The sequence below is a fragment of the Alexandromys fortis genome, unplaced genomic scaffold (assembly GCF_014885135.2).
Source record: "Alexandromys fortis isolate MF-2015 unplaced genomic scaffold, M_Fortis_MF-2015_v1.1 scaffold_26, whole genome shotgun sequence".
NCBI lineage: Eukaryota > Metazoa > Chordata > Mammalia > Rodentia > Cricetidae > Alexandromys > Alexandromys fortis.
The window spans coordinates 16,243,849-16,263,588 of record NW_026067894.1 but is presented as its reverse complement, the minus strand read 5'-3'; the positions used below and the strand labels follow the sequence as shown (position 1 = coordinate 16,263,588).

The 19,740-nt window shown below is 47.1% G+C and overlaps 1 protein-coding gene across 3 annotated transcripts; it reads left to right on the top strand.

Annotated features, from left to right (window-relative positions):
- The first annotated feature begins 857 nt into the window (after window positions 1-857).
- On the top strand, window positions 858-19,293 carry Meaf6 (MYST/Esa1 associated factor 6). 3 transcript variants are annotated; one of them, XR_007594154.1, is made up of 8 exons: window positions 858-1,010; window positions 1,899-2,014; window positions 5,551-5,638; window positions 5,778-5,823; window positions 12,978-13,170; window positions 17,512-17,569; window positions 18,179-18,212; window positions 18,701-19,293. XR_007594154.1 is itself a non-coding variant. In XM_050155412.1 (7 exons), exons 1-7 carry the CDS (start codon window positions 921-923, stop codon window positions 18,707-18,709), a joined length of 576 nt encoding a protein of 191 aa, XP_050011369.1. In that variant the 5' UTR covers window positions 858-920; the 3' UTR covers window positions 18,710-19,293. The 3 variants fall into 3 exon arrangements, 2 of the variants coding, with proteins under 2 accessions (XP_050011369.1, XP_050011361.1); XM_050155412.1 differs by lacking the exon at window positions 17,512-17,569; XM_050155404.1 differs by lacking the exons at window positions 17,512-17,569; window positions 18,179-18,212 and having other exon boundaries at window positions 18,979-19,293.
- Window positions 19,294-19,740: the final 447 nt, after the last annotated feature.

The following is a 19,740-nucleotide window of genomic DNA, read 5'->3' as shown; positions in this document are numbered from 1 at the left end:
TTTTTTTTTTTTTTTTTTTTTTTTTTTTTTTTTTTTTTTTTTTTTTTTTTTTTTTTTTTCCGAGACAGGGTTTCTTTGTAGCTTTAGAGCCTGTCCTGGAACTAGTTCTTGTAGACCAGGCTGGCTTCGAACTCACAGAGATTGGCTTGCCTCTGCCTCCAGAGTGCTGGAATTAAAGGTGTGCCACCATCACCCGGCTCAGGGCGTATTTCTTTCACTGGCTCTGACCCTAGGGCCAGGGTGGGTTTCTTTGGTTGGCCCTTTTACCCTACAACAGTCTCTGCTGTGTAAAACATGTTGGCTGCAAACTCATGAACCATGCCTTCACCTCCTGAATTGCTGCCATTATAGGCTTGGGTTACTAGGCTCTGCCGCTTCACAATTCTTATGATTACATTTTGAGACAGGGTCTAACAGTGTATCTCTCTGGCTGGCCTGGAACTCTCTGTGTAGACCAGGCTGACCTCAAATTTAAGAGATGAGCCTGCTTCTGCCTTTGAGAGCTGAGATTAAAGACGTGTGCCACCACCCAGGGAAGGTTGGGGGGGTGGGATCTGCTCTCCAGCCTGGATAGTGGGGCCCCGACCTTGCTCAGGTTTCCCATCTGCAGTTGGGCATTGTCTGAGGCAAGACACATCGGATACTTTATAGGCTTATGCTGCAGCTGGGCTTTGAATGCAGTGAACATCCGTGGGTGTCTGCAAAGCTCAGGGGCTCACAGTGGAGCGAGGGAACCAAGACCGAAGGCACACGATCCAGCACCAGTCAGGCGCCTGCTTTCGCGCCCGGAGCATGCCAGTGTCCCGGAAGCCGCGCGCGCAGGCGCAGTGGCGGCGCGCCCCCTGGTGGTCCGCGGCGGTAGTGCGCAGGGTCCGCCTACCGGTCGCGCGCCGCCGCCTCCGCCGCCGCTGGAGCCCAACATGGCGATGCACAACAAGACGGCGCCGCCGCAGATCCCAGACACCCGGCGGGAGCTGGCCGAGCTGGTGAAGCGGAAGCAGGAGCTGGCGGTGAGTGGTCGGGGCCGGGCCGCCGTCCCCGCCTGGCCTCCCAGGCCACTCCAGAGGCGAGAGCGGCGGGCGGCCGGGGTCGGGCGCTCTGGACGGCCGGGCGCGGCGCGGTTCCCTGCGGCGGCGCGGCTCCCGGCCTGCGCTCGGCGGGGCGGGGCGGGGCGGCGAGGGCGCGGGAAGGGCGAGAGGCGGGAGGCGGGGACGACGCTCCGGTCGGGCTTAGCCGGTGTGAAGGAGGCTGCTAGACCCCAGCCCGGAGAGGATTCGGGAGCGTGTCGAGTGGGTACCCACGGAATATTGCACGCGCGGCGCGTTTCAATGGCCGGAGAATGTGGTGTATTCGAGGATGCCTGGAGGGGGGCTGGCGGGAGATGCAGGACGCAGTCTAGGGAATTTGGAATGGTGACGCGTACCCGCAGCCGCCGGCACCCTGGTGGCTCACTCCTCCAGGCTCCCGCCTTTTGCGTCGAGCATCCGGGAGGCAAAGCTCACCTGAAGCTGCCCTTCCAGGTTTCCATAGCAACCGGCATCCGCTGCGGGCGGCCCTTCCAGAGCTTGTTGGGAGGGAGCTGCTGATGTAGAAAAGATGGGTTTGAAAAGCTCTTCACCCTTCTGCTGGAAAGCGACACGTTTAGTGAGTGAGAATAGAGACAGCTCACACTCTGTCTCATCCCTGCTCATGATAGCTAGGTTTCCCTCTGAAGTAGATATAAAATCTTGCATGTGTGTGCATTTTTTGAGGACTTTATTTATAAAAGGGTCCATCACCTCCACTCTTTCACAAAAATGGCTCGGTGTGGGTAAGCTTGGCTTTACAAGTCTGTATCCAGATCTCAGTTTGCTCATGCTTAATGCTCGTTTCTCCATGTCCCTCTTCTCATCACTTAGGAAACCCTTGCAAACTTGGAGCGACAGATCTATGCTTTTGAAGGAAGCTACCTGGAAGACACTCAGATGTATGGCAATATTATCCGTGGCTGGGATCGGTATCTGACCAATCAAAAGTGAGTGTCAGAATCTAGTAGTATCCGTTCCATCCCCTACTAATAGGGTTTTTGTTTTGTTTTGTTTTTTTGAAAACATGGCCTTACCATGTAGTCCTGGCTAGCCTGGAACTCATTATGTAAGCCAGGTGACCTCAAACTCAGTTATGTAGTTCCTTCTCCCTCTGACTCCTATTTGCTGGATTTAAAGGTGTGGGCTGCCACTGTACATCTTGGGGTGTTTGTTCCTGGTACCCTGTCTGTAGGGAGTCGCTAACAGTCGTAGGGTGAAATGAGGTCTGAGCTTGAGCTTGTCCTCTGACACGGCCATTGATTCCCGGAGTAACATTGGACCAAGCCCACATTTGTGCCAAGGGAAAGTCGGGCCCATGGTGCAGGCGTGTGTAGGTGTAAATGAAATACAGCATGTAACTTAACTGTCTTCCACATTTTAGTCAGCCATGGTATACAATTGCGATTTTTTTCCATAACTGTATTCTAATTGTACCGTTATTGATTTGGCAATATGATCCTATAAAAATTTCAAGACTTGTGAGAATTTTCAAATCTATAGAATTGAGATGATGTAACGCATGATCAATTTGTATTTTTCCCATAAATTCATCAGTTGCTAACTTACTGTGGGTGTAAGCTCTAATATAGGAAACCATCTATGTATCCTTACGATTGTTTGTTTTGAAATAATTGCAGATTCATATAGGAAGCTGCAGAAACAGCAGAGAGGTCTTGTGTGTTCTTCACACAGTTTTCTCTGATGGTTCCATTTTTTGTAACTATATAGTAGTACATTATCAAAACCAGGAAACAGAAATTGGCATGATGTGTGTGTATAGTTATATGGCATCTTTCATGTGTGTAGAAGCACAAGATGTAAAACTAGGCTCAGGAGACATGGCGCAGTGGGTGAAAGCACTTCATGTGTAAGCCTGATGACCCGAGTTCAGAACCCAGAACCTGTGTTTAGAAGATGCGGCAAGAGATGACGCAGCAGTTAAGAATACACACTGCTCTTTCAGAGGACGGGAGTTCGAGTCCCAGCACCCATGCCAGGTGCCTTGCAACGACCCATGTCTACAGCTCCAGGGGATCAGACTTTCTGTACTGCCCTCATGGATACATAACCCCCAACACATTAAACACAGATATGGTATGATATTTAAAAAATGCACATCTGGCATTTTTGAGCATGGAGATTGGAGGTGGGGACAGGCCAGCCAGCTAGCCTGGAATATGCAGTGCTGTCAGAATAACAAGATCCACTCTGGCTCAACAAGAGAGCAGGCAAGGGCCAACATGGCAAAGTTGCCCTCTCATTTTAGTATGTGTTCAAAGATGCCGAGCTAGCTTGGCGCTGGCTGGTGGCGCACACCTTTAATCCCAGCACTCAGGAGGCAGAGGCAGGCGGATCTCTGTGAGTTCAAGGCCAGCCAGAGCAACACAGAAATCCTGTCTTGAAAAACTAAAAAGAAAAGAAAAGATGCAGGCCTGTTCTGTTCAGCTCTCCTTCATGGACTCCTTTCGTCACGCTTCTGTTTCCCTGTGCTTTTCCGCCTGCTCACTGAGAACTGAGACACTCGGACCATGAATCTTTGCACCTAAGCATGTTAGCAGTTCCCTCCTGAGAAGAGCAGGACGTTTCTGCATATCGCTCTGACGCTTACAGCTTCAAATTTAACACTGATTCCTTCAACTTCCCTCAGCTGGCCCCAAAGCAGTTTTTGATCCTGGGTCCAGTTGCTTTCAACAGTTATGACATTAATATTTTTGTTGGTTTGCTTTTGTTTTTTTGAGACAGGGTTTCTCTACAGAGATCAGGCTGACTTCTGAGTCACAGAGATCCACTTGCCTCTGCCTCCTGAGTGCTGGAATTAAAGTTGTGCACTACTGCCTGCAGGGCCTACTTTCAGATTTTTTTCCTTTCCTTTCCTTTCCTTTCCTTTCCTTTCCTTTCCTTTCCTTTCCTTTCCTTTCCTTTCCTTTCCTTTCCTTTCCTTTCCTTTCCTTTCCTTTCCTTTCCTTTCTTTCTTTCTTTCTTTCTTTCTTTCTTTCTTTCTTTCTTTCTTTCTTTCTTACTTTTTTCTCCTTCCTTCCTTCCTTCCTTCCTTCCTTCCTTCCTTCCTTCCTTCCTTCCTTCCTCCCTTCCTTTTCCTGTGCAGGGATAGCACCCAAGGCGTTGAGCACGAATGTTTTGCCACAGTGCTGAGCCCTATAGTTTTAGTACTGTGACCTCATGAGCAATCCTTTAAACATATTTGGCAAACGTGTAAGCATTTTGTGACCCTTTGGTTCTGCACCTCTGTCTTACCGGGTGGCATGGTGTCAGGTGGTCCTGCTACTCCGCTGTAAAGACAGCTTTCTTCAGGCTAGCATGATGGCCTAGTGGATTAAGATGCTTGTCGGCCAGTTTGGTGACCCGAGTTATGTCCCCAGGATCCACGTGGTGGTAGGAGAGAACTGACTTGTGCCACTTGTCTCTACCTCTTACATGCACATATCCATATGCGTGCTAAATAAAAAGCAAAATATTTAATTTTTTTTTTTTTTTTTTGAGAGAGGATCACACTATACACTATATAGTGCTAGCTGGCCTGGAACTAGCTATGTAGATGAGGCTTGCTTTGAACTCACAGAGCTACACCTGCCTTTGCCTCGAGTGCTGGGGTTAAAGGACTGTGCCACCACATCCAGCATCTCCCCAAGTATTTATTCAGTAGACTGACCTTTGCCCTGTATATTTCTCAAAGGAATCCTGGTATAAAATTAAGCTTATTTAAAAGATACACTTTTTATCACTTGTCTGTACTAGTAATTTTATATATTTACTTACTGAGACTGGGCTTTACTATGTAGCCCAGGCTAGTCTGGAACTTCCTGTATAGACCAGGCTATCCTGTAACTCACAGAGCTCCTTATGCTTCTGATTCCTAAATGCTGGAATTAAAAACATCTACTATAATGCCCATCTATAGTCCCCTGTTTTTGTTTTTTGTTTTTGAGATGGGGTTTCTCTGTGTAACAGCCCTGGCTGACCTAGAACTTGCTTTGTAGACCAGGCTGGTCTTGAACTCACAGAGATCTGCCTGCCTGTGCCTCCCAAGTGCTGAAATTAAAGGTGTGCATCACTACCACGCTGCTATAGTCACTTGAAAACACTGTTGATTTATTTTATGTAGATGGGTGTTATGTCTGCATGTATGTTTGTATACCACATGTGACCTAGTGCTCTCGGAGGCCCGAAGATAGCATCTGATCTCCAGGGACTGGAGTTCCAGGCGTTCGTGAGCTGCCGTGTGAAAAGTAAAGAGTGGGGCTGGGAGATGGCGCAGCCGGGGAGGGTGCTTTCTGCAGCCTGGCCCCTGAGCTCGGTCCCTGGAGTGGAAGGAGAGAACCGACCGCTAAGTTGTCCCCTGACCTCCACACACATACTTCGGCACACACGTCATCACAAACACAGTAGTCATCCGTAGTTCCGCATCTGCCCCAGGCGCCCCAGTTTGAGTTGAACTAATACCTTGGTACTCGCTTCTGTGTTTTAGAAACTCCAATAGCAAAAACGATCGGAGGAACCGGAAGTTCAAGGAGGCCGAAAGGCTCTTCAGCAAATCCTCAGTCACATCGGCCGCTGTAAGTGGTTGTGGCAGCGAACGGGTTTGCCTGCCTGTGGCCCTTTATTGAGCAGTGTGGACTGTTCCTTCCTCCCTGTGTGGGTTGGCGTCTTGGGGTCTGTGGTCACTTGTCAGGTAATCGATGACTTCTCTTTTAGGCAGTAAGTGCCTTGGCGGGAGTTCAGGACCAACTCATCGAAAAGAGTGAGTCTCTTTTTACCTTCTTTATCAGTTTATTTTAAAGCCACCACAGGCCCTAAGTTAACTCTGGTTTACCCAGTTGGGTACCTAAGAACTGTATCTTCTGTGGTTTTCTCTTGCTTCTTGAAGTTGGGAGCCTTTGGGCTTCTTCCCCAAGTCTTTGTTTTGCTTTGTTTTGGAGGTGGGAGATCTTGCTATGTAGTCTGTCTGTCTGTCTGTGTAGATCGTACTTGTGCCAGTCAGACATACACCTGCCTCTGCCTCCCGCTTGCTGTGATTAAAGGCCTGTGCCACTATGCCATCTACCGTATCTTTCTCCAAGGAAGGCGCTCCCGGCCTGCTGCCACATCTTTCTCATGAAGCTGGGCTGGAGATACCGAAAGACCCCAAACTGACACTGCTACTGTAGGGCTTATATTCCTAGGAATTTTGTTCATTGTTTGAGGTAGTCTCTTCTAACCCATGCTGGCCTAGAGCCTGCTGATAACTGAGCTGGCCTCAACTAACTGACCCGCTTCTGCTGTTTTCTAGTGCTGGCCTCATAAGCCTGTGTCAGTGACTTCAGTTATTATCTCTGCGTGGGTTTCTATCCCAGCCAGACTCCTGTGCCTTAGTCCTGCCTGTTCCAGAGTCGTTTCCACTCAGAGTCAAATCCCAACTTTTGTCCAAACAGATTTATTCAGTGTCCTTCAGAAGTTTTCTGTCCAACTTCATGTTTTGTTACTCCTGTCCTTCCCCGTCCCAGAACCCTGCATAGTGTGGTTGGGTGCTTGTCTGGCTACCTCACATGCTACAAATCCTTTAAGTTTGAGACAGGCCCTCGCTGTATAGCCCAGGCTAGCCTTGAACTTAGGTATTAAATATTTTCTAAAGTCTATACTGGGCGGCTATTTGAGATCTTCTTGTAGTACATGATTGGTATTGCTTGGGTTTTACTGTGTGTCAAGTTAGTTTTGACTAAATGGTTACATACCTTGGTGGTCTTGTCAAGGATTTTTAATTTACATGTATGTGTAAGTGAATGCATCTGATCCCTTGGAACTGAGGTTACTAAATGGTTGTAAGCCACTATGTGGGTGCTGGGAACCAAACTCTGGTCCTCTGGAAGTGCAGCCAGTGCTCTTTACCATGGAGCCATTGCTCCAGCCTTTGTCCCTGTGTTTTGCAAGAGGATGTTGCAGATGCTTTTCATCACTGCTGACTGCTAGCTTCCTTCAGGGCTGGTTTTCCCCTGACAACTCGTTGTTTTGGTTATTTGAGTCTCTGTCTCACTGACCTGGAACTCAGAGACCCGCCTGCTCTGCCTCCCGGATGCTGGGAGTTCTGGGACCAGATGTAAGCCAGCACCTGGCTTTGCTTCTATTTAGTTGTTATGGTATGGGGGCTTGAACCTAGGGTCGTGAACGTGCTAGGCCAGCGCTCAGCCACTGAGTTACTTATAGGAACATGGGTGGGAGATTCACATGACCTTGGGCAACTTACCAGCGGCTGCTCCCCTGAAGAAATGTCCTTGAGCAACCATATAAGCATGTCCCTGCTTATAGATCAGGGAGGGCTGGGGAATCTGTGAGTAGTTCAGATCCATGATGACGTGGTGACAGGCTCAGTCCTGCAGAAGTCACCGTAGGTGTTGTGAGTCTGTGAGTTCAAGGCCCTGTCATGCCCAGAAGGCAGGGTTTCCTAACATTCTGCCCCTTCCTCCTATAAGAGCATCCTTCCTGCCTTTGTCCGCCATGATCCTTGACCCTTTAGAGGGAATGATGTTGATGTCCTAGTCAGGGCTGATTGTTCAATGGTCACGTGTTCTCAGCACTGGACCGACTGGTTGAGTCACTACAAAAAGAAGCAAAGAAGCTTCACCTACCAAGGTTGACGGCACAGTCTACAGATGTAAATATAAGCATCGAGATGGCAGTTTCCGGGTTCATTAGTAAATCCACAGCCGTGGCTTCTCCACTAGGGCCTGTGGCCTCCCCCACCACAGGCTTTTGGCCAGGGTTACAGTAGTTCGTATGGAGTGGGCATCATATCCAGCCAGTGAATGGTTGATCCCCTTGACACTCTTCCCTGGCATGCTGATAGTGTTGTACACAAGTTCCATAGTGGAGTAAGGTTGCCAGTGATGTCTCCCCCAGCAGCCTGTGTAGAACCTTACAGTATTATGGAAGCTAGCCAAGAAGGAGGGAGCTTCTAGCTCTGTTCTGGTTTGATTTTTCCATGTTCTGTAACCAAAACCTATAGTGTTTTCAATGTTTTTTAAAAAATTTCTACTAATACTATTTTGTCTTTGAGATAGGGTCTTACTATGTAGCCTAGGCTATTCTTGAAGGTGATTCTCTTCAGCCTCCCCTCCCTAAGTCCTGGGACTGTAAGTTGCTCTTACAAAAATTTTAATTTTTCTTTTCTTTTCTTTCCTTTTTTTTTTTTTTTTAAATAAGACTTACGGGGGCTGGAGAGATGGCTCAGAGGTTAAGAGCACTGGCTGCTCTTCCAGAGGTCCTGAGTTCAATTCCCAGCAACCACATGGTGGCTCACAACCATCTATAATGAGATCTGGCGCCCTCCTCTGGTGTGCGGGCATACATCGAGGCAGAATGTTGTATACATAATAAATAAATAAATCTTTAAAAAAAAATAAGACTTATGTCTTTCTGTGTAGCCCTGGAGAGCTGAAACTCATGTAGACCAGGCTGGCTTCAAACTCACAGGAGTCCTGCCTCTGCCTCCCAAGTGCTGGGATCAAAGGTGTGCGGCATCGTACCTGGCTCACCTTGATTTTCTTTTCAACTAATAAGATTTAGTAAAAGTTCTTCATCTGATTTTGTGTGTTTGGGTTTCCTTGGATTCCTTTTCTTTTTAGTTCTATCTATTTTTATTCACTTCCCTCTTTCATTTTTTAATATAAAATTTTCTATTTACTTATTACTGCTTGTATCCACACCTGTGCCACAGTGCACATCTGGAGGTCATAGGGCACATTGTGGGAGTTGGTGTCCCCTTTCACAGTAGGATGCAGGGATCAAGCTCAGGTCATAAGGCTTTGTTGCAGGAGCCTCTGCCTGTGGAGCCAGCTGAAGGAGGCCTCTGCTTGGATGTTGTCTGTAAAGCAGATGGGGGACCTGAGGGTCCCTGGAAGCCCAAGTGTTGTCCCATGATTGTGTCCCACGAGAGGAGCAGTGTGCTTGACCTGTACTCCTCTCCTCTGTGTGGATTCTTCAGGGCTGCAGACTTTCTGAAAAACAAGACTGTGGACCAAGTCCTGTGTGGATGATGCCTGTGATCTCCAGGAAGGAAAAGGCAGAACATTGCTTTATATCCTCTTTAACTTGAGGATTTCAGACTTTTCTACTCCGAGCATTTTATTTTCAAACCATTTCACAGGAATCTCCTCTCTAAATGCGTTATCTCTGTTTCCTTTGGCTTTGTATTTTTATCCAACTAGAAAGAGGGTGGATTTGCACGGCCTCTACAGAGGACTTTTAATTGCGCAGCATCAGACATTTTAGTGCAAAGAATATAGTTAAAGAAACAGCAAGCAAGTGGCTTTTCACCTTGTGGCCTTGGCAGGTCCAGCAGGCGCTGCTGCATGCTCTGAAGCTTCCCTTTCTCCTGGAAACCTGCCCTCCATCAGCAGTCACAGGCCGCAGTCGCCCTGCTCTTCTGCAGTGTGTAGACTTCCTCATCTTTGCTCTACAGCCATGCTGCTCATTCTTCTGTCCGTGAGAAACATCCTCAGTGCGGCGCTGTCGTGGGACATTGGCTCGATGCACAGGCCTTGAGTTTCTGTGAGCTAGGGAAGGGAGTTCTTGTCTGTACTGTAATAGCATCTGGTTCCCATAGTTCCTTGTCATGTATCTTCAACATAATTCTGCAACACAAGTCTTGGGCTGGGACTAGAGTTCTGTGGTAGAGCATTTCCTAGCATGTGTCAGGCCTGGAGTTTGATCCTTAGCACTGCAAGTCAGCAGCTAAAATGCAGCTCCTGAAAGAGAGCCCATCTTTTTTTTTGTGGTTTTTTTTTTTTAACTTTTTTTTTTTTTTCCTTTTGAGCCTGTGTAGACAGGGTCTCATAACCCAGGCTGCCCTCAAGCTCACTGTGCAGCCAAGAATGACCTTGAATGTTGGAATGATACATGCACACATACATGCACACGTACTGCTTAGACTGGTTCCTGTGGTGCTGGCGATTGAACCCAGGGCTTTGAGCATGGTAGGCGAGCTACATCCCATCCATTTCTCATAATTCTTGATGTCCACCTCAGTCCTTTGGGACAAGAGTTGTTGCTTTGGATAACTGTTTATCAGAGAGTAGATCTAGGTGAGTTCTGGGATCCTAGGCTTTGAGCGGTTGGACATTGAGAGAGTTTCTAGAGCATGGCCCGCTGTCTGTTTGCATGGGCCTCCTGTAGCAGAGACTGCAGATGGACAGCCAGCTGCCTTTCTGACCCCTGCCAACTCATTCCTTGTCTGTCCTATGTAAGGCTCCATGATCACATGTAACTCCAGCTCCAGAGAATCCAATACTCTCTCCAGGGGCAATGAACTCAGGCAGACCCCACCCCTACCCGCCACACACACTATACACATTAAAACAATATATATACATACACACATATATTTAAGATACAGCAAATGCAAGAGGTTTCTGCACAGGATTCCAACAGCACAGGAACGAATTCCAGACACTGACAAACGGGATTATAAGGAATGAAGAAGCCCGCATAGCAAAGGAAACAGCAGAAGCCCGCATAGCAAAGGAAACAGCAGAGTGAAGGACAAGGTTACAGAGGGGGTGGAGGTCTTTATCATCTTTATATATAAAATTAGGTATCCAGGATGTTTTAGTTTTGTATTGTTTTTTAACTGGTGGGGAGGGGTAAGTGAAGGAAATAACTGAGTGGTTAAGAGCGCTTGCTATGTAATCATGAGGACAGAGCTCAGATTCCAGAACCACACAGGTCACGCCTCCTGCATACCCTCTTTAACCCACTCTGCAGGTGGAGATGGAAGATCCTGGGGTTTGATACTTTCCAGCCAAGCAGAGAAAATACAAGCCTTGGGTTTAGGGAGAGACCCTGCCTCAAAGAACTATACACAAACACTTATGTACACATACACACATGTATTTATGCATTTTTTTGTTATGTATACAATATTCTGTCTGCATGTATGCCTGCAGGCCAGAAGAGGGCACCAGACCTCATTACAGATGGTTGTGAGCCACCATGTGGTTGCTGGGAATTGAACTCAGGACCTCTGGAAGAACAGCCAGTGTTCTTAACCTTTGAGCCATCTCTCTAGCCCAGCAGCTAGTGTTCTTAAGTGCTGAGCCGTCCCTCCAGCCCGGTTCATCTTTCTGAGGTGAGGTCTTGCTGTGTTGCTCAGGCTGGTCTTGCACCAACAGAACTTCTCTCTGCACTGAATTGTCTCATTAGCCTTGCTTGTCGGGGATCAGCAGACCTTAACATTAGACTTCATGCTGGACTATTCTCTTGATCTCTGTTTATCTGTCCGCCATGGGCAGCACAATGCTGGTTGTTGCTGCTTTGTGAAGGTAAGTTTTGAAGCCCTTCTAGCCTTTTCTGTTGGTTTATTTGTTTTGACAGAGGGTCCTCCTGTAGTCCAGGCTAGCCCTGAATTCATGATCTTCCTCAGCCTCCTGAGTGTGTGATGGTGGGTGTGTGCCAACACTCTGCTCTTTTGGTAAACGTTATGTGAAGTCAGATGCTTTGCCAGTCCTGTGCAGCTCCGTGGCTCTGGAGCTCCCTCTCCTGGTGCTTTCCTGTATTGTGTTCAAATTGGTCCCTCATTTCTGAGATCTGGTTGTTTCTTTGCTTTTTTGCAGGGGATTGGGGAGAAGTGTGTGTATATGTGTTCCATGGCATGCATGTGAACAACTTGGGGAGTTGATTCTCTTTCTTCCAAGGCTTTAGGGATCGCTCACAGGCTGTCAGGTTTGTACAGGGAAACACTTTCACCTGCTAAGCCATCTTGGTGGGGTCTTCTGCTCTAAAAAAAATTTTTTTTAAATGTGTTTTTGAAGTAAGCTCTCTTAAGTAGTTCAGGCTGGCCTTGAACTCCTGATCTTCCTTCTTCAAGCTTCTCAGCTCTGGGATTACAGGGATAGGCCTGGGATTACAGGTATATGCTATCTCTCTCTCTCTCTCTCTGTGTGTGTGTGTGTGTGTGTGCACCCTCACTCAATGGAGGTTGGAGGACGACTTCAGATGTTAGCACTTACCCTCCATATCATATGAGACCGGGTCTCTTCTTGTTCTACATACATATTCCAAGCATGTTGACTCGGGGGCTTCCAGGAATTCTCCTGGCTCAGTCCCTCATCTCCCTGTAGGAGTTGGAGTTACAGACGCATACTTCTGTGTCTAGCTTTCTGTGTCCAGATTTACGTAGGTTTTAGGAATACAAACTTAGGTTCTTGCCCATAACCCTGCCTGCACACACATACATAGAATTTAAAAGTGGACTAAGTAACTGCTTTTGAAAAAAGTTCAGAGTTATCCTCTGACCTAGGAGGTTCAAGGCCTGAGTGGCATATCCCTTTACCCCCCTAAAAAAGATCCAAAGCCTCAGTAATTCCGGGATTTGACTGGACTCTCCTCCCCAGTGGGTACCTTTTCTTTTTTTTTTTAAATTTATTTTTAACCACATGTATGTGTCTGTATAGGGTATGTGCATTTGAGTGCAGGCACCCAAGGAGAGGTGTTGGCTATCTTAGCACCTCATGGTGTAGGCTCTGGGGCTCTGAAGAGCAAGCAGTACCTACTCTTACTTAACCTTGGGGGTCATTTCTCTAGTTCTCCCCACCTCTACCACCCTTTAAAGAAAGCCAGGTTTCTCTGCCGGGGTCACTGTCTCCCATCCTCTAGGTGTAAGTGCCGCTCTCTTCAGCGCCGTCCATGCAGTCGGTCATACAAGCCCTGCTGTAGAGGGGTGGCGCTCTGTGCTGTGGTCAGGTTTAGCCCTGCACTCTTGTTACACTGTTGCAGATGGCATGCTTTCCAGGATTCCTAGCTTTGATGGATGTTCCCTGTCTCTTTTCTGTAGTGTGGCCTGTGGGCTCACCAGCAAACATCTGCTGATGACAGGAATTTGGAGAATTCTGATCAGGCTTTTGGGCCCTGTTTTCCCTTCTCTAGGGGAACCAGGAAGTGGGACAGAAAGCGATACTTCTCCAGACTTCCACAATCAGGAGAACGAGCCTGCCCAGGAGGACCCTGAGGACCTGGACGGTTCCGTACAGGGAGTGAAGCCCCAGAAGGCTGCCTCTTCTACTTCCTCAGGGAGTCACCACAGCAGCCACAAAAAACGGAAGAATAAAAACCGGCACAGGTTAGTGACAAGGTCCCACCCAGTCCCAGAGTTCTTGTGACTGCTGGGAGGGACTCGGTTAGAATGAAAATCCCTGGGGCAGTGGCAGAGCCCTGATGCTTCGGGTGGCAGAAAATCAAAAGATTCGGGTGCAGGTCAAGTGGGCCGGTGTTCTCTGAGGGAGGAGTGGGTGGCAATAGAGAGGCCCTGAAGGATCAATGGGAGTCGCTAGGATGGAATGTGACTCCTTTAAGCCACCTGACATCGTGAGCTTTGGGTTCTTGCTAAGAGGAAACCGGAAATAGAAACGAGTCCTTGCGGAGTGACTCTGGTTATTGGGAACCAGGTCTTTGACTCCTGGGCCCTGTCTGCTCCTGTGAGGCTCAGTTGATGCCTTTCTCTGACTTTTTAAATACGGGTTTGGTTTTGATTGTTATGACTTTTCTATTTTGTAGTTCTCTGAGTATGCTGCCTTCAGATACGGGGAAACACTTAGAGCTCCTAAACGCGGGCGTTCCTTCGTAGGAACCATCTGCGCACTGCTGCTATTGCAGTGGGAAATGAGATGGCAATGACAGCAGTGGACAGAGAGGTCAGGTGTCACAGGGATCTTAGTGGGTCCCTGGGTTTGTATGCTAATGCTGGGCCTTAACTCAGGGGAATGAGTCTGTAGAGGAGGGGAGGGCTCTCCCTCCTCTTGGTCTTGGAAGCCTGGACACTGTGGGGGTGAAGGGAGTGTACAGGGCTGCGTGGGGGCGCCCATCCTCTGGTTGGCTAATGAGTTACGTTGCTTTAGAAACCTGTGGGTGTCCCTTCCTGCACCTAAGGTGTCACACTGTGAACTCACAGGCCTGGCACTGGCTGATTTAGGGTGAAATTTAACTGGTTTAAACCTCTTTTCATCAACAGATTTTTGAATCCTTTTAAGTTTTTCTTGTTCTTTTTTAAATTGCAGAAATAGAGTTTCCTCCCACTAAATAGGGCTGAAGGACCGCTGCTTTACATTTTTCTGCAAACAAAAAATCCACTGTGCTAATCGCACACTATAGTAAGAAACAGCAAAGAATTGCCGCCTACCGTCTTGGGAAGGCTGTAGGTTATTGGAGCATTGCGGTAGACTTGGGGCTACCTTATCACAGCAGAGACTCATACTCTCTTTTTTTTTTTAACTATTTATTTACTTTTAAGTTTTATTTATTTATTCATTATGTATACAGTGTTCTGCCTACATATCTGCCTGCAGGCCAGAAGAGGGCACCAGATCTCATTACAGATGGTTGTGAGCCACCTTGTGGTTGCTGGGAATTGAACTCAGAACCTCTGGAAGAATAGCCACTGCTCTTAACCTCTGAGCCATCTCTCTAGCCTAAGATCCATACTCTTAAAAAGAGTTTTTGTGGGCTGGGGAGATGGCTTAGTTTGTAAAGTGCTTGCTCTGCAGGTGTAAGGGCCTGAGTTCTAATCCCAGCACCCACGTCAGAGCACTCAGTGAGGTGTATATGTGTCTGTAACTCCAGCGCTGGTGACATTGCGATCCCGGGGACTTGCTGGCCAGCCAGTCTAATAGAAGTGATGGGACCCTTTCTCAAAAGCTATGTAGAAAGACACCAGCATCGACCTCTGGCCTCCATACGCATATATGTGTTTATACATGTATATATCATATACACACAAATTGGCATGATAATTCAATATTTTCTTCTGTGTTGTTTTTATTACACTTATTTTGTTGTCATTTTGGATTCTTTTCCTATTTCAAGGTGTCTAGAGCAGGGAGAACATTCTTGAAAGTCCCTGGGGCTCTGCATCATTCACCAGTGTCCTCTCTAGGTCCTCTGCTGTGTGTGACACCCATGTGCCAGTGATGCGGTTAGCTCTAGACTGGCGAGAGGCGCTGGAGGAGCGCCCCGTTTAACTTTACCCTTGCAGGTTTCTAGAGCACCTTCATGGGAATAACACTTCGTCCCTAGCCCTCCCTTTCCTGGCCCCGGGAATGAATTCCTTCCAGAAGCACACCAGCGTTAAGAAAGACCGCTGTTGGGCACTGCTCTCCTACGGGGCTAGTCCTGCTCAAGAAGGTGGACTGAGTTCTGTCTTCAGGATCCTGTCTGTCTGGTGGCCTCCCAGGGCCTCATGTGCTCATTTGCCCCCGAAGGCTGGTGGCACCAGGCTGCTTTATTTCTTAGGAATCTGGGTCAGGACTGCCTTAACTGGCACCTCAGTGGGCTAAGGCAGTTGGGGTGAGTCCTGCTACCTTTGCACACTTGAGGTTCAGGGGTGGAGCTCAATATCCAGACACGCTGGTGAGTTGGCACTCAGAGCAGTGAGTGCTTCCTTCTCCACTGTGCGGTGGCCCGTGTATCAAGTCAGACCATGGTGACAGGATGTCTGAGGACTTGCCACATGCCAGACACTGTGGAGGAGCAGTAGGAGGGGATACTTGAGCTTACCCCTCTTCTGGGATATGGAAATTCATCAAGAATCCCCCTCCCCCAAGGTTGGGGATTGAACACAAAACTTGATGCATGCCTTTAATCCCAGCACTCGGGAGGCAGAGGCAGGCGGATCTCTGTGAGTTCGAGACCAGCCTGGTCTACAGAGCTAGTTCCAGGACAGGCTCCAAAGCTACAGAGAAACCCTGTCTCGAAAAAACAAAAAAACAAAAAAAAAAAACAAAACAACAACAAAAAAAACCTTGATGCATGCTAGTCAAATGAAAATTGCCAGCTTTGTGAATTCTTATATTTTTGTGTCTGAACGGTAGTTAGGTCCCACTGTCTTTAAAGAGAAAACAATACTAGCTGCTCTTAGAGGTTATTACTATTCCATCGCACCCAGGATTTGTTTTTGTAAAAATTGTTATTTGTTTTAAGATGGGGTTTTATTATGTAGCCCTGGCTGGCCTCAAACTAAGTTCTTCTGTCTTAGCCTCCCGAATGCTGGGGTTGAGAGGGATTACCAAGTTTGGTTAAATAGGTACACTTTTATTTGTGTATGTATTTATTTCTACTACTAATACTAGGGATTGAACCCAGCATGCAACTACCAGTAAGCCACGCCCCAGCTGATACCATCTATTTTCATTTGTGAAGGTTGAATCAGTTTAAGAGGAAACCATTTTTAAAAAGTCCTGCTTGTCCGCTGGTGTGTGTGTCCAGGATGGTCCTAAGTGAGATGGTTGTGTAAGTGGTGCTGAAACTCAGCTCTTGTACGATGCTCACAGACATGGTCTGGCAGAACAGCCAATTGAGCATCGTCTTCCTGCCTGTCTCCGGTCTGAAAGGTGTCAGAGCAGCGAGGAGCTGGAGTCAGAGCCCAGGCTGATGCTCGGTCTGGCCTTTCAGCCATGACAGCGCAGAGTTTATGGATCCCAGTTACCTTTGTTTTGCTGGGCGAGGGTCTTCAGACCTTGGTATTCCTTAGCTGCTACACTGATGTAAACAAGTAGACTTGCCATACTAGGCAAGGTGTCATGTGCCTGCATTTGCAATACTTGGAGACTGAGGCAGGACAGCAAGTTCAAGGCCAGTGTGGGCTATATTGTGAGACCCCCCCCATCTCATTAAAAAAAAAAAAAAAAAGGCCAGTGAAGTGCTGTCAGCAGTTTAGGGGGCAGAGCTTGTGAAAGAGAACCGTCACTGAGGTTCGGGCCTCAGTGTCTGGCTTCCAGGAAGAACCCTGGGTGGCACTGGGCATGTTCACAACGTGAACTTGAATGGAAAGTTACATGCTTTGCTGTTTTCAAAGTGGGAAGTGTTTTGTTGCCTTTTGTTTCAATGACAATATGTAATGCCTACTTGTAGCACCTTCTGCTGTGTAACTAAACCTCTTCCCCCCCCCCTCCTTCTCTGGCTGTCCCCTCTTCTCTCCCCCGCTAATCTCTGTCTCCCCCACCCTCTCTCTTCTACTGTCCCAATTCTGTTTTCAGTACCAATATCTTAGCAGTTCTAACCCTGAGTCTGGCAGCTAACACCAGGGCTGTGGCCTCTGAGTACTCAAATGCAGTCACTTGCCCTCCTGTCGCCTGCTTTCTGCGCTGGTCCGCACTGCGGGAAGGGAGTCCCCCTGACCACACAGTCTTTGGTGCTTTGATGTTCGAAACCTTATGGCTTAAGATTCTTAAAACTGACTTTGTTTCCACAAATCTTGCTAGGGTGCTAATCGACTAATTTGTTCAATTAGTATATTAATTTCTATTGCTTTCTTCCTCTCCAATGCTGCCCCTCAGCCCGTCTGGCATGTTTGATTATGACTTTGAGTAAGTTTGATTTGCATTAGTGTCTGTGCTGTGTTGTTTAGTGTGTAGACCCGGGATGCTGTTCTGAGACCTTTCTAACCCATAGTTTGTCTGTTTGATTGTAGGTATGTATATTAGGTTAGGCTGGGAAGTTTTTTTTAAAAACAGAAAAACGTGATGGAGGTAACATTTTATTTAATAACTTAAGCAAAATTAAGTAAACTTCACTTTTATGCATTTTAATTTCTTTTTAAATAGATAACCTGTACTTTTAATTCATATTTAAATTGATTTTCTGGCTTTGCTTCTTAAGGAGATTAGTAGCTTAAGATTTTGATATTTTGCTTTTAAAAGATTTAAAATTTGAAATTCTTATAATTTCTTTTGTGTTTCATATCCAGAAACACAAACTCCTAGTCTGTTTGCTGTTGGTCACTGCGTGTCTCAGAACCTGTCAGTGACATAGTTACAGAGCTAACACATTGACCTGAGCATGCCCTCTTAATCCAGTTTCTCTAATTTTGCAATAGTTTTTATTTAAAAATTCTGGCTTTTATAACTGCTGTATATTTCCTTTTATAGTCACCTCAGTTTGCCTTATGGCAAAAATATCTGCTCATTTTTTTAATACTTGCTGCCTATCGGAGGAAAGAGCTAAATTGTGCCATAGTCTAATGAAGAATGTGGACTTTAATTGAGTAGCCTTTGTTATAGCTGTGCCCTATGCAGTAGCTGCTTGTTGCCCTGTTTCTGAAGCTAAAGTGCAAATCTCTTTTATTTTTCCTACCACAGGATTGATCTGAAGTTAAACAAAAAGCCCCGAACTGTAAGTATCAGCCAGAAATCTCAAAGACTGGCAGTGTTTTTTTTTTTTTTTTTTTTTTAAAAATTGGTTTTGGTGGGTTCTTAAAGGGTTCATCATCTGTGCTAGACAAGGGCCCAGTCAGAGGCTGACGAGCTTGTAGATAGCTTTGGTTTTCAGAGTCTGTATGATCCTAATCTAGGGTCACACTCTAGTTTCTAGACCCTGAGGGTGCGCGCATTTAATCCCAACACTTGGGAGGCAGAGGCAGGCAGATCTCTGAGTTCGAGGCCAGCCTGGTCTACAGAGTGAGTTCCAGGACAGCCAGAGTTGATACACAGAGAAACCCTGTCTTGAAAAATCAAACCAAACAAAACAAAAAAATAAAGATTTATTTTAGTATATGTGTGTGTGTGTGTGTGTGTGTGTGTGTGTGTGTGTTTATCACACACACGCACATTTGCTCAAACCAGGCTCTGAGTGTGCCATGACTTGTGTTTCTTTCTCTTTAGGACTATTAGAAGACTTGTTAGCAGCAGCTTCCAGCCGTGGAGCCCTGCTTCCCCTCTGACCTCACAGCGACAAATGTCCCTCACCTGACTGTGGCCATCCGCCTCTGCTCCCCCAGACCCAGTGACTGTAACTGGCTAGTCTGTCTTAACTATAGTGACGAGTCCTTTCTATAAGACTGGGTCATTTGCCGTTGTCATCGGTAGTAGCAGTTCAGCGGGAAGAGCTGTTCTTGGTCCCAGGCCCAGCGGGTGGCTAACTGTGCATTTCTTCTTCTTAGAATGAATGTCTCCCCCCAAACTGGCTGGCACCAGCTCCATCTGTGACCTCCCCCTCCCCAATCGAGAAGTGCACATTTCTGATTTTGTGTTCCGCTGAAAGTAGAGCCCGGGTTCCACTGCAGATGGAGGCTGTAAATACCTGCCACTCTTTTGTTTGGTTTTGTGTTGTATTATTTTTTTATTGTTGTTTTTATCATCTGATTTTCTTTTGGGACATTTTGTGATGCCTGTACTTTCCTGATGACGCATCCAATGGTCTGTTTCATGTGGTGTCAATATTCATAACTGAAACTAAAGTGGCTTTCAGAAGTAAATGGGCAGTTTGGCTCTTTGACTTTTTGACTTCTGTAGGGGAAAGGTAGAGAGCGTTTAATGGTGGTGTGTTGGAAGCAGTCTCATGTCCGAGGAACAAGAAAGCTGGAAAACGCCATCCTCCTAGAACAGACACTTGGACTCCTTTGTAGAAATAAAATTTCCTTGCCTTCCATCTCTCATGCTTTCCTTCCTCAGCCTGAGAGTTTCTTTTCCATCTTTTCACACACTCTCTCTCCCTTCTTCCCTTCTCTCCCCTCTCCCTTCTCCCTCTGGCTCGCTCTCTCTCTCTCTCTCTCTCTCTCTCTCTCTCTCTCTCTCTCTCTCTCTCTCTCTCTCTCTCTCTCTCTCTCTCTCTCTCNTCTCTCTCTCTCTCTCTCTCTCTCTCTCTCTCTCTCTCTCTCTCTCTCTCTCTCTCTCTCTCTGTCTCTCTCTCTGTCTCTCTCTCT

Coding starts and splice junctions, on each gene's coding strand:
- Meaf6 (XM_050155404.1), top strand. CDS start 921: ATGGCGATGCACAACAAGACGGCGCCGCCGCAGATCCCAGACACCCGG. Junction 1,011..1,898: donor AGCGGAAGCAGGAGCTGGCG/GTGAGTGGTCGG, acceptor CTCATCACTTAG/GAAACCCTTGCAAACTTGGA. Junction 2,015..5,550: donor CGGTATCTGACCAATCAAAA/GTGAGTGTCAGA, acceptor TCTGTGTTTTAG/AAACTCCAATAGCAAAAACG.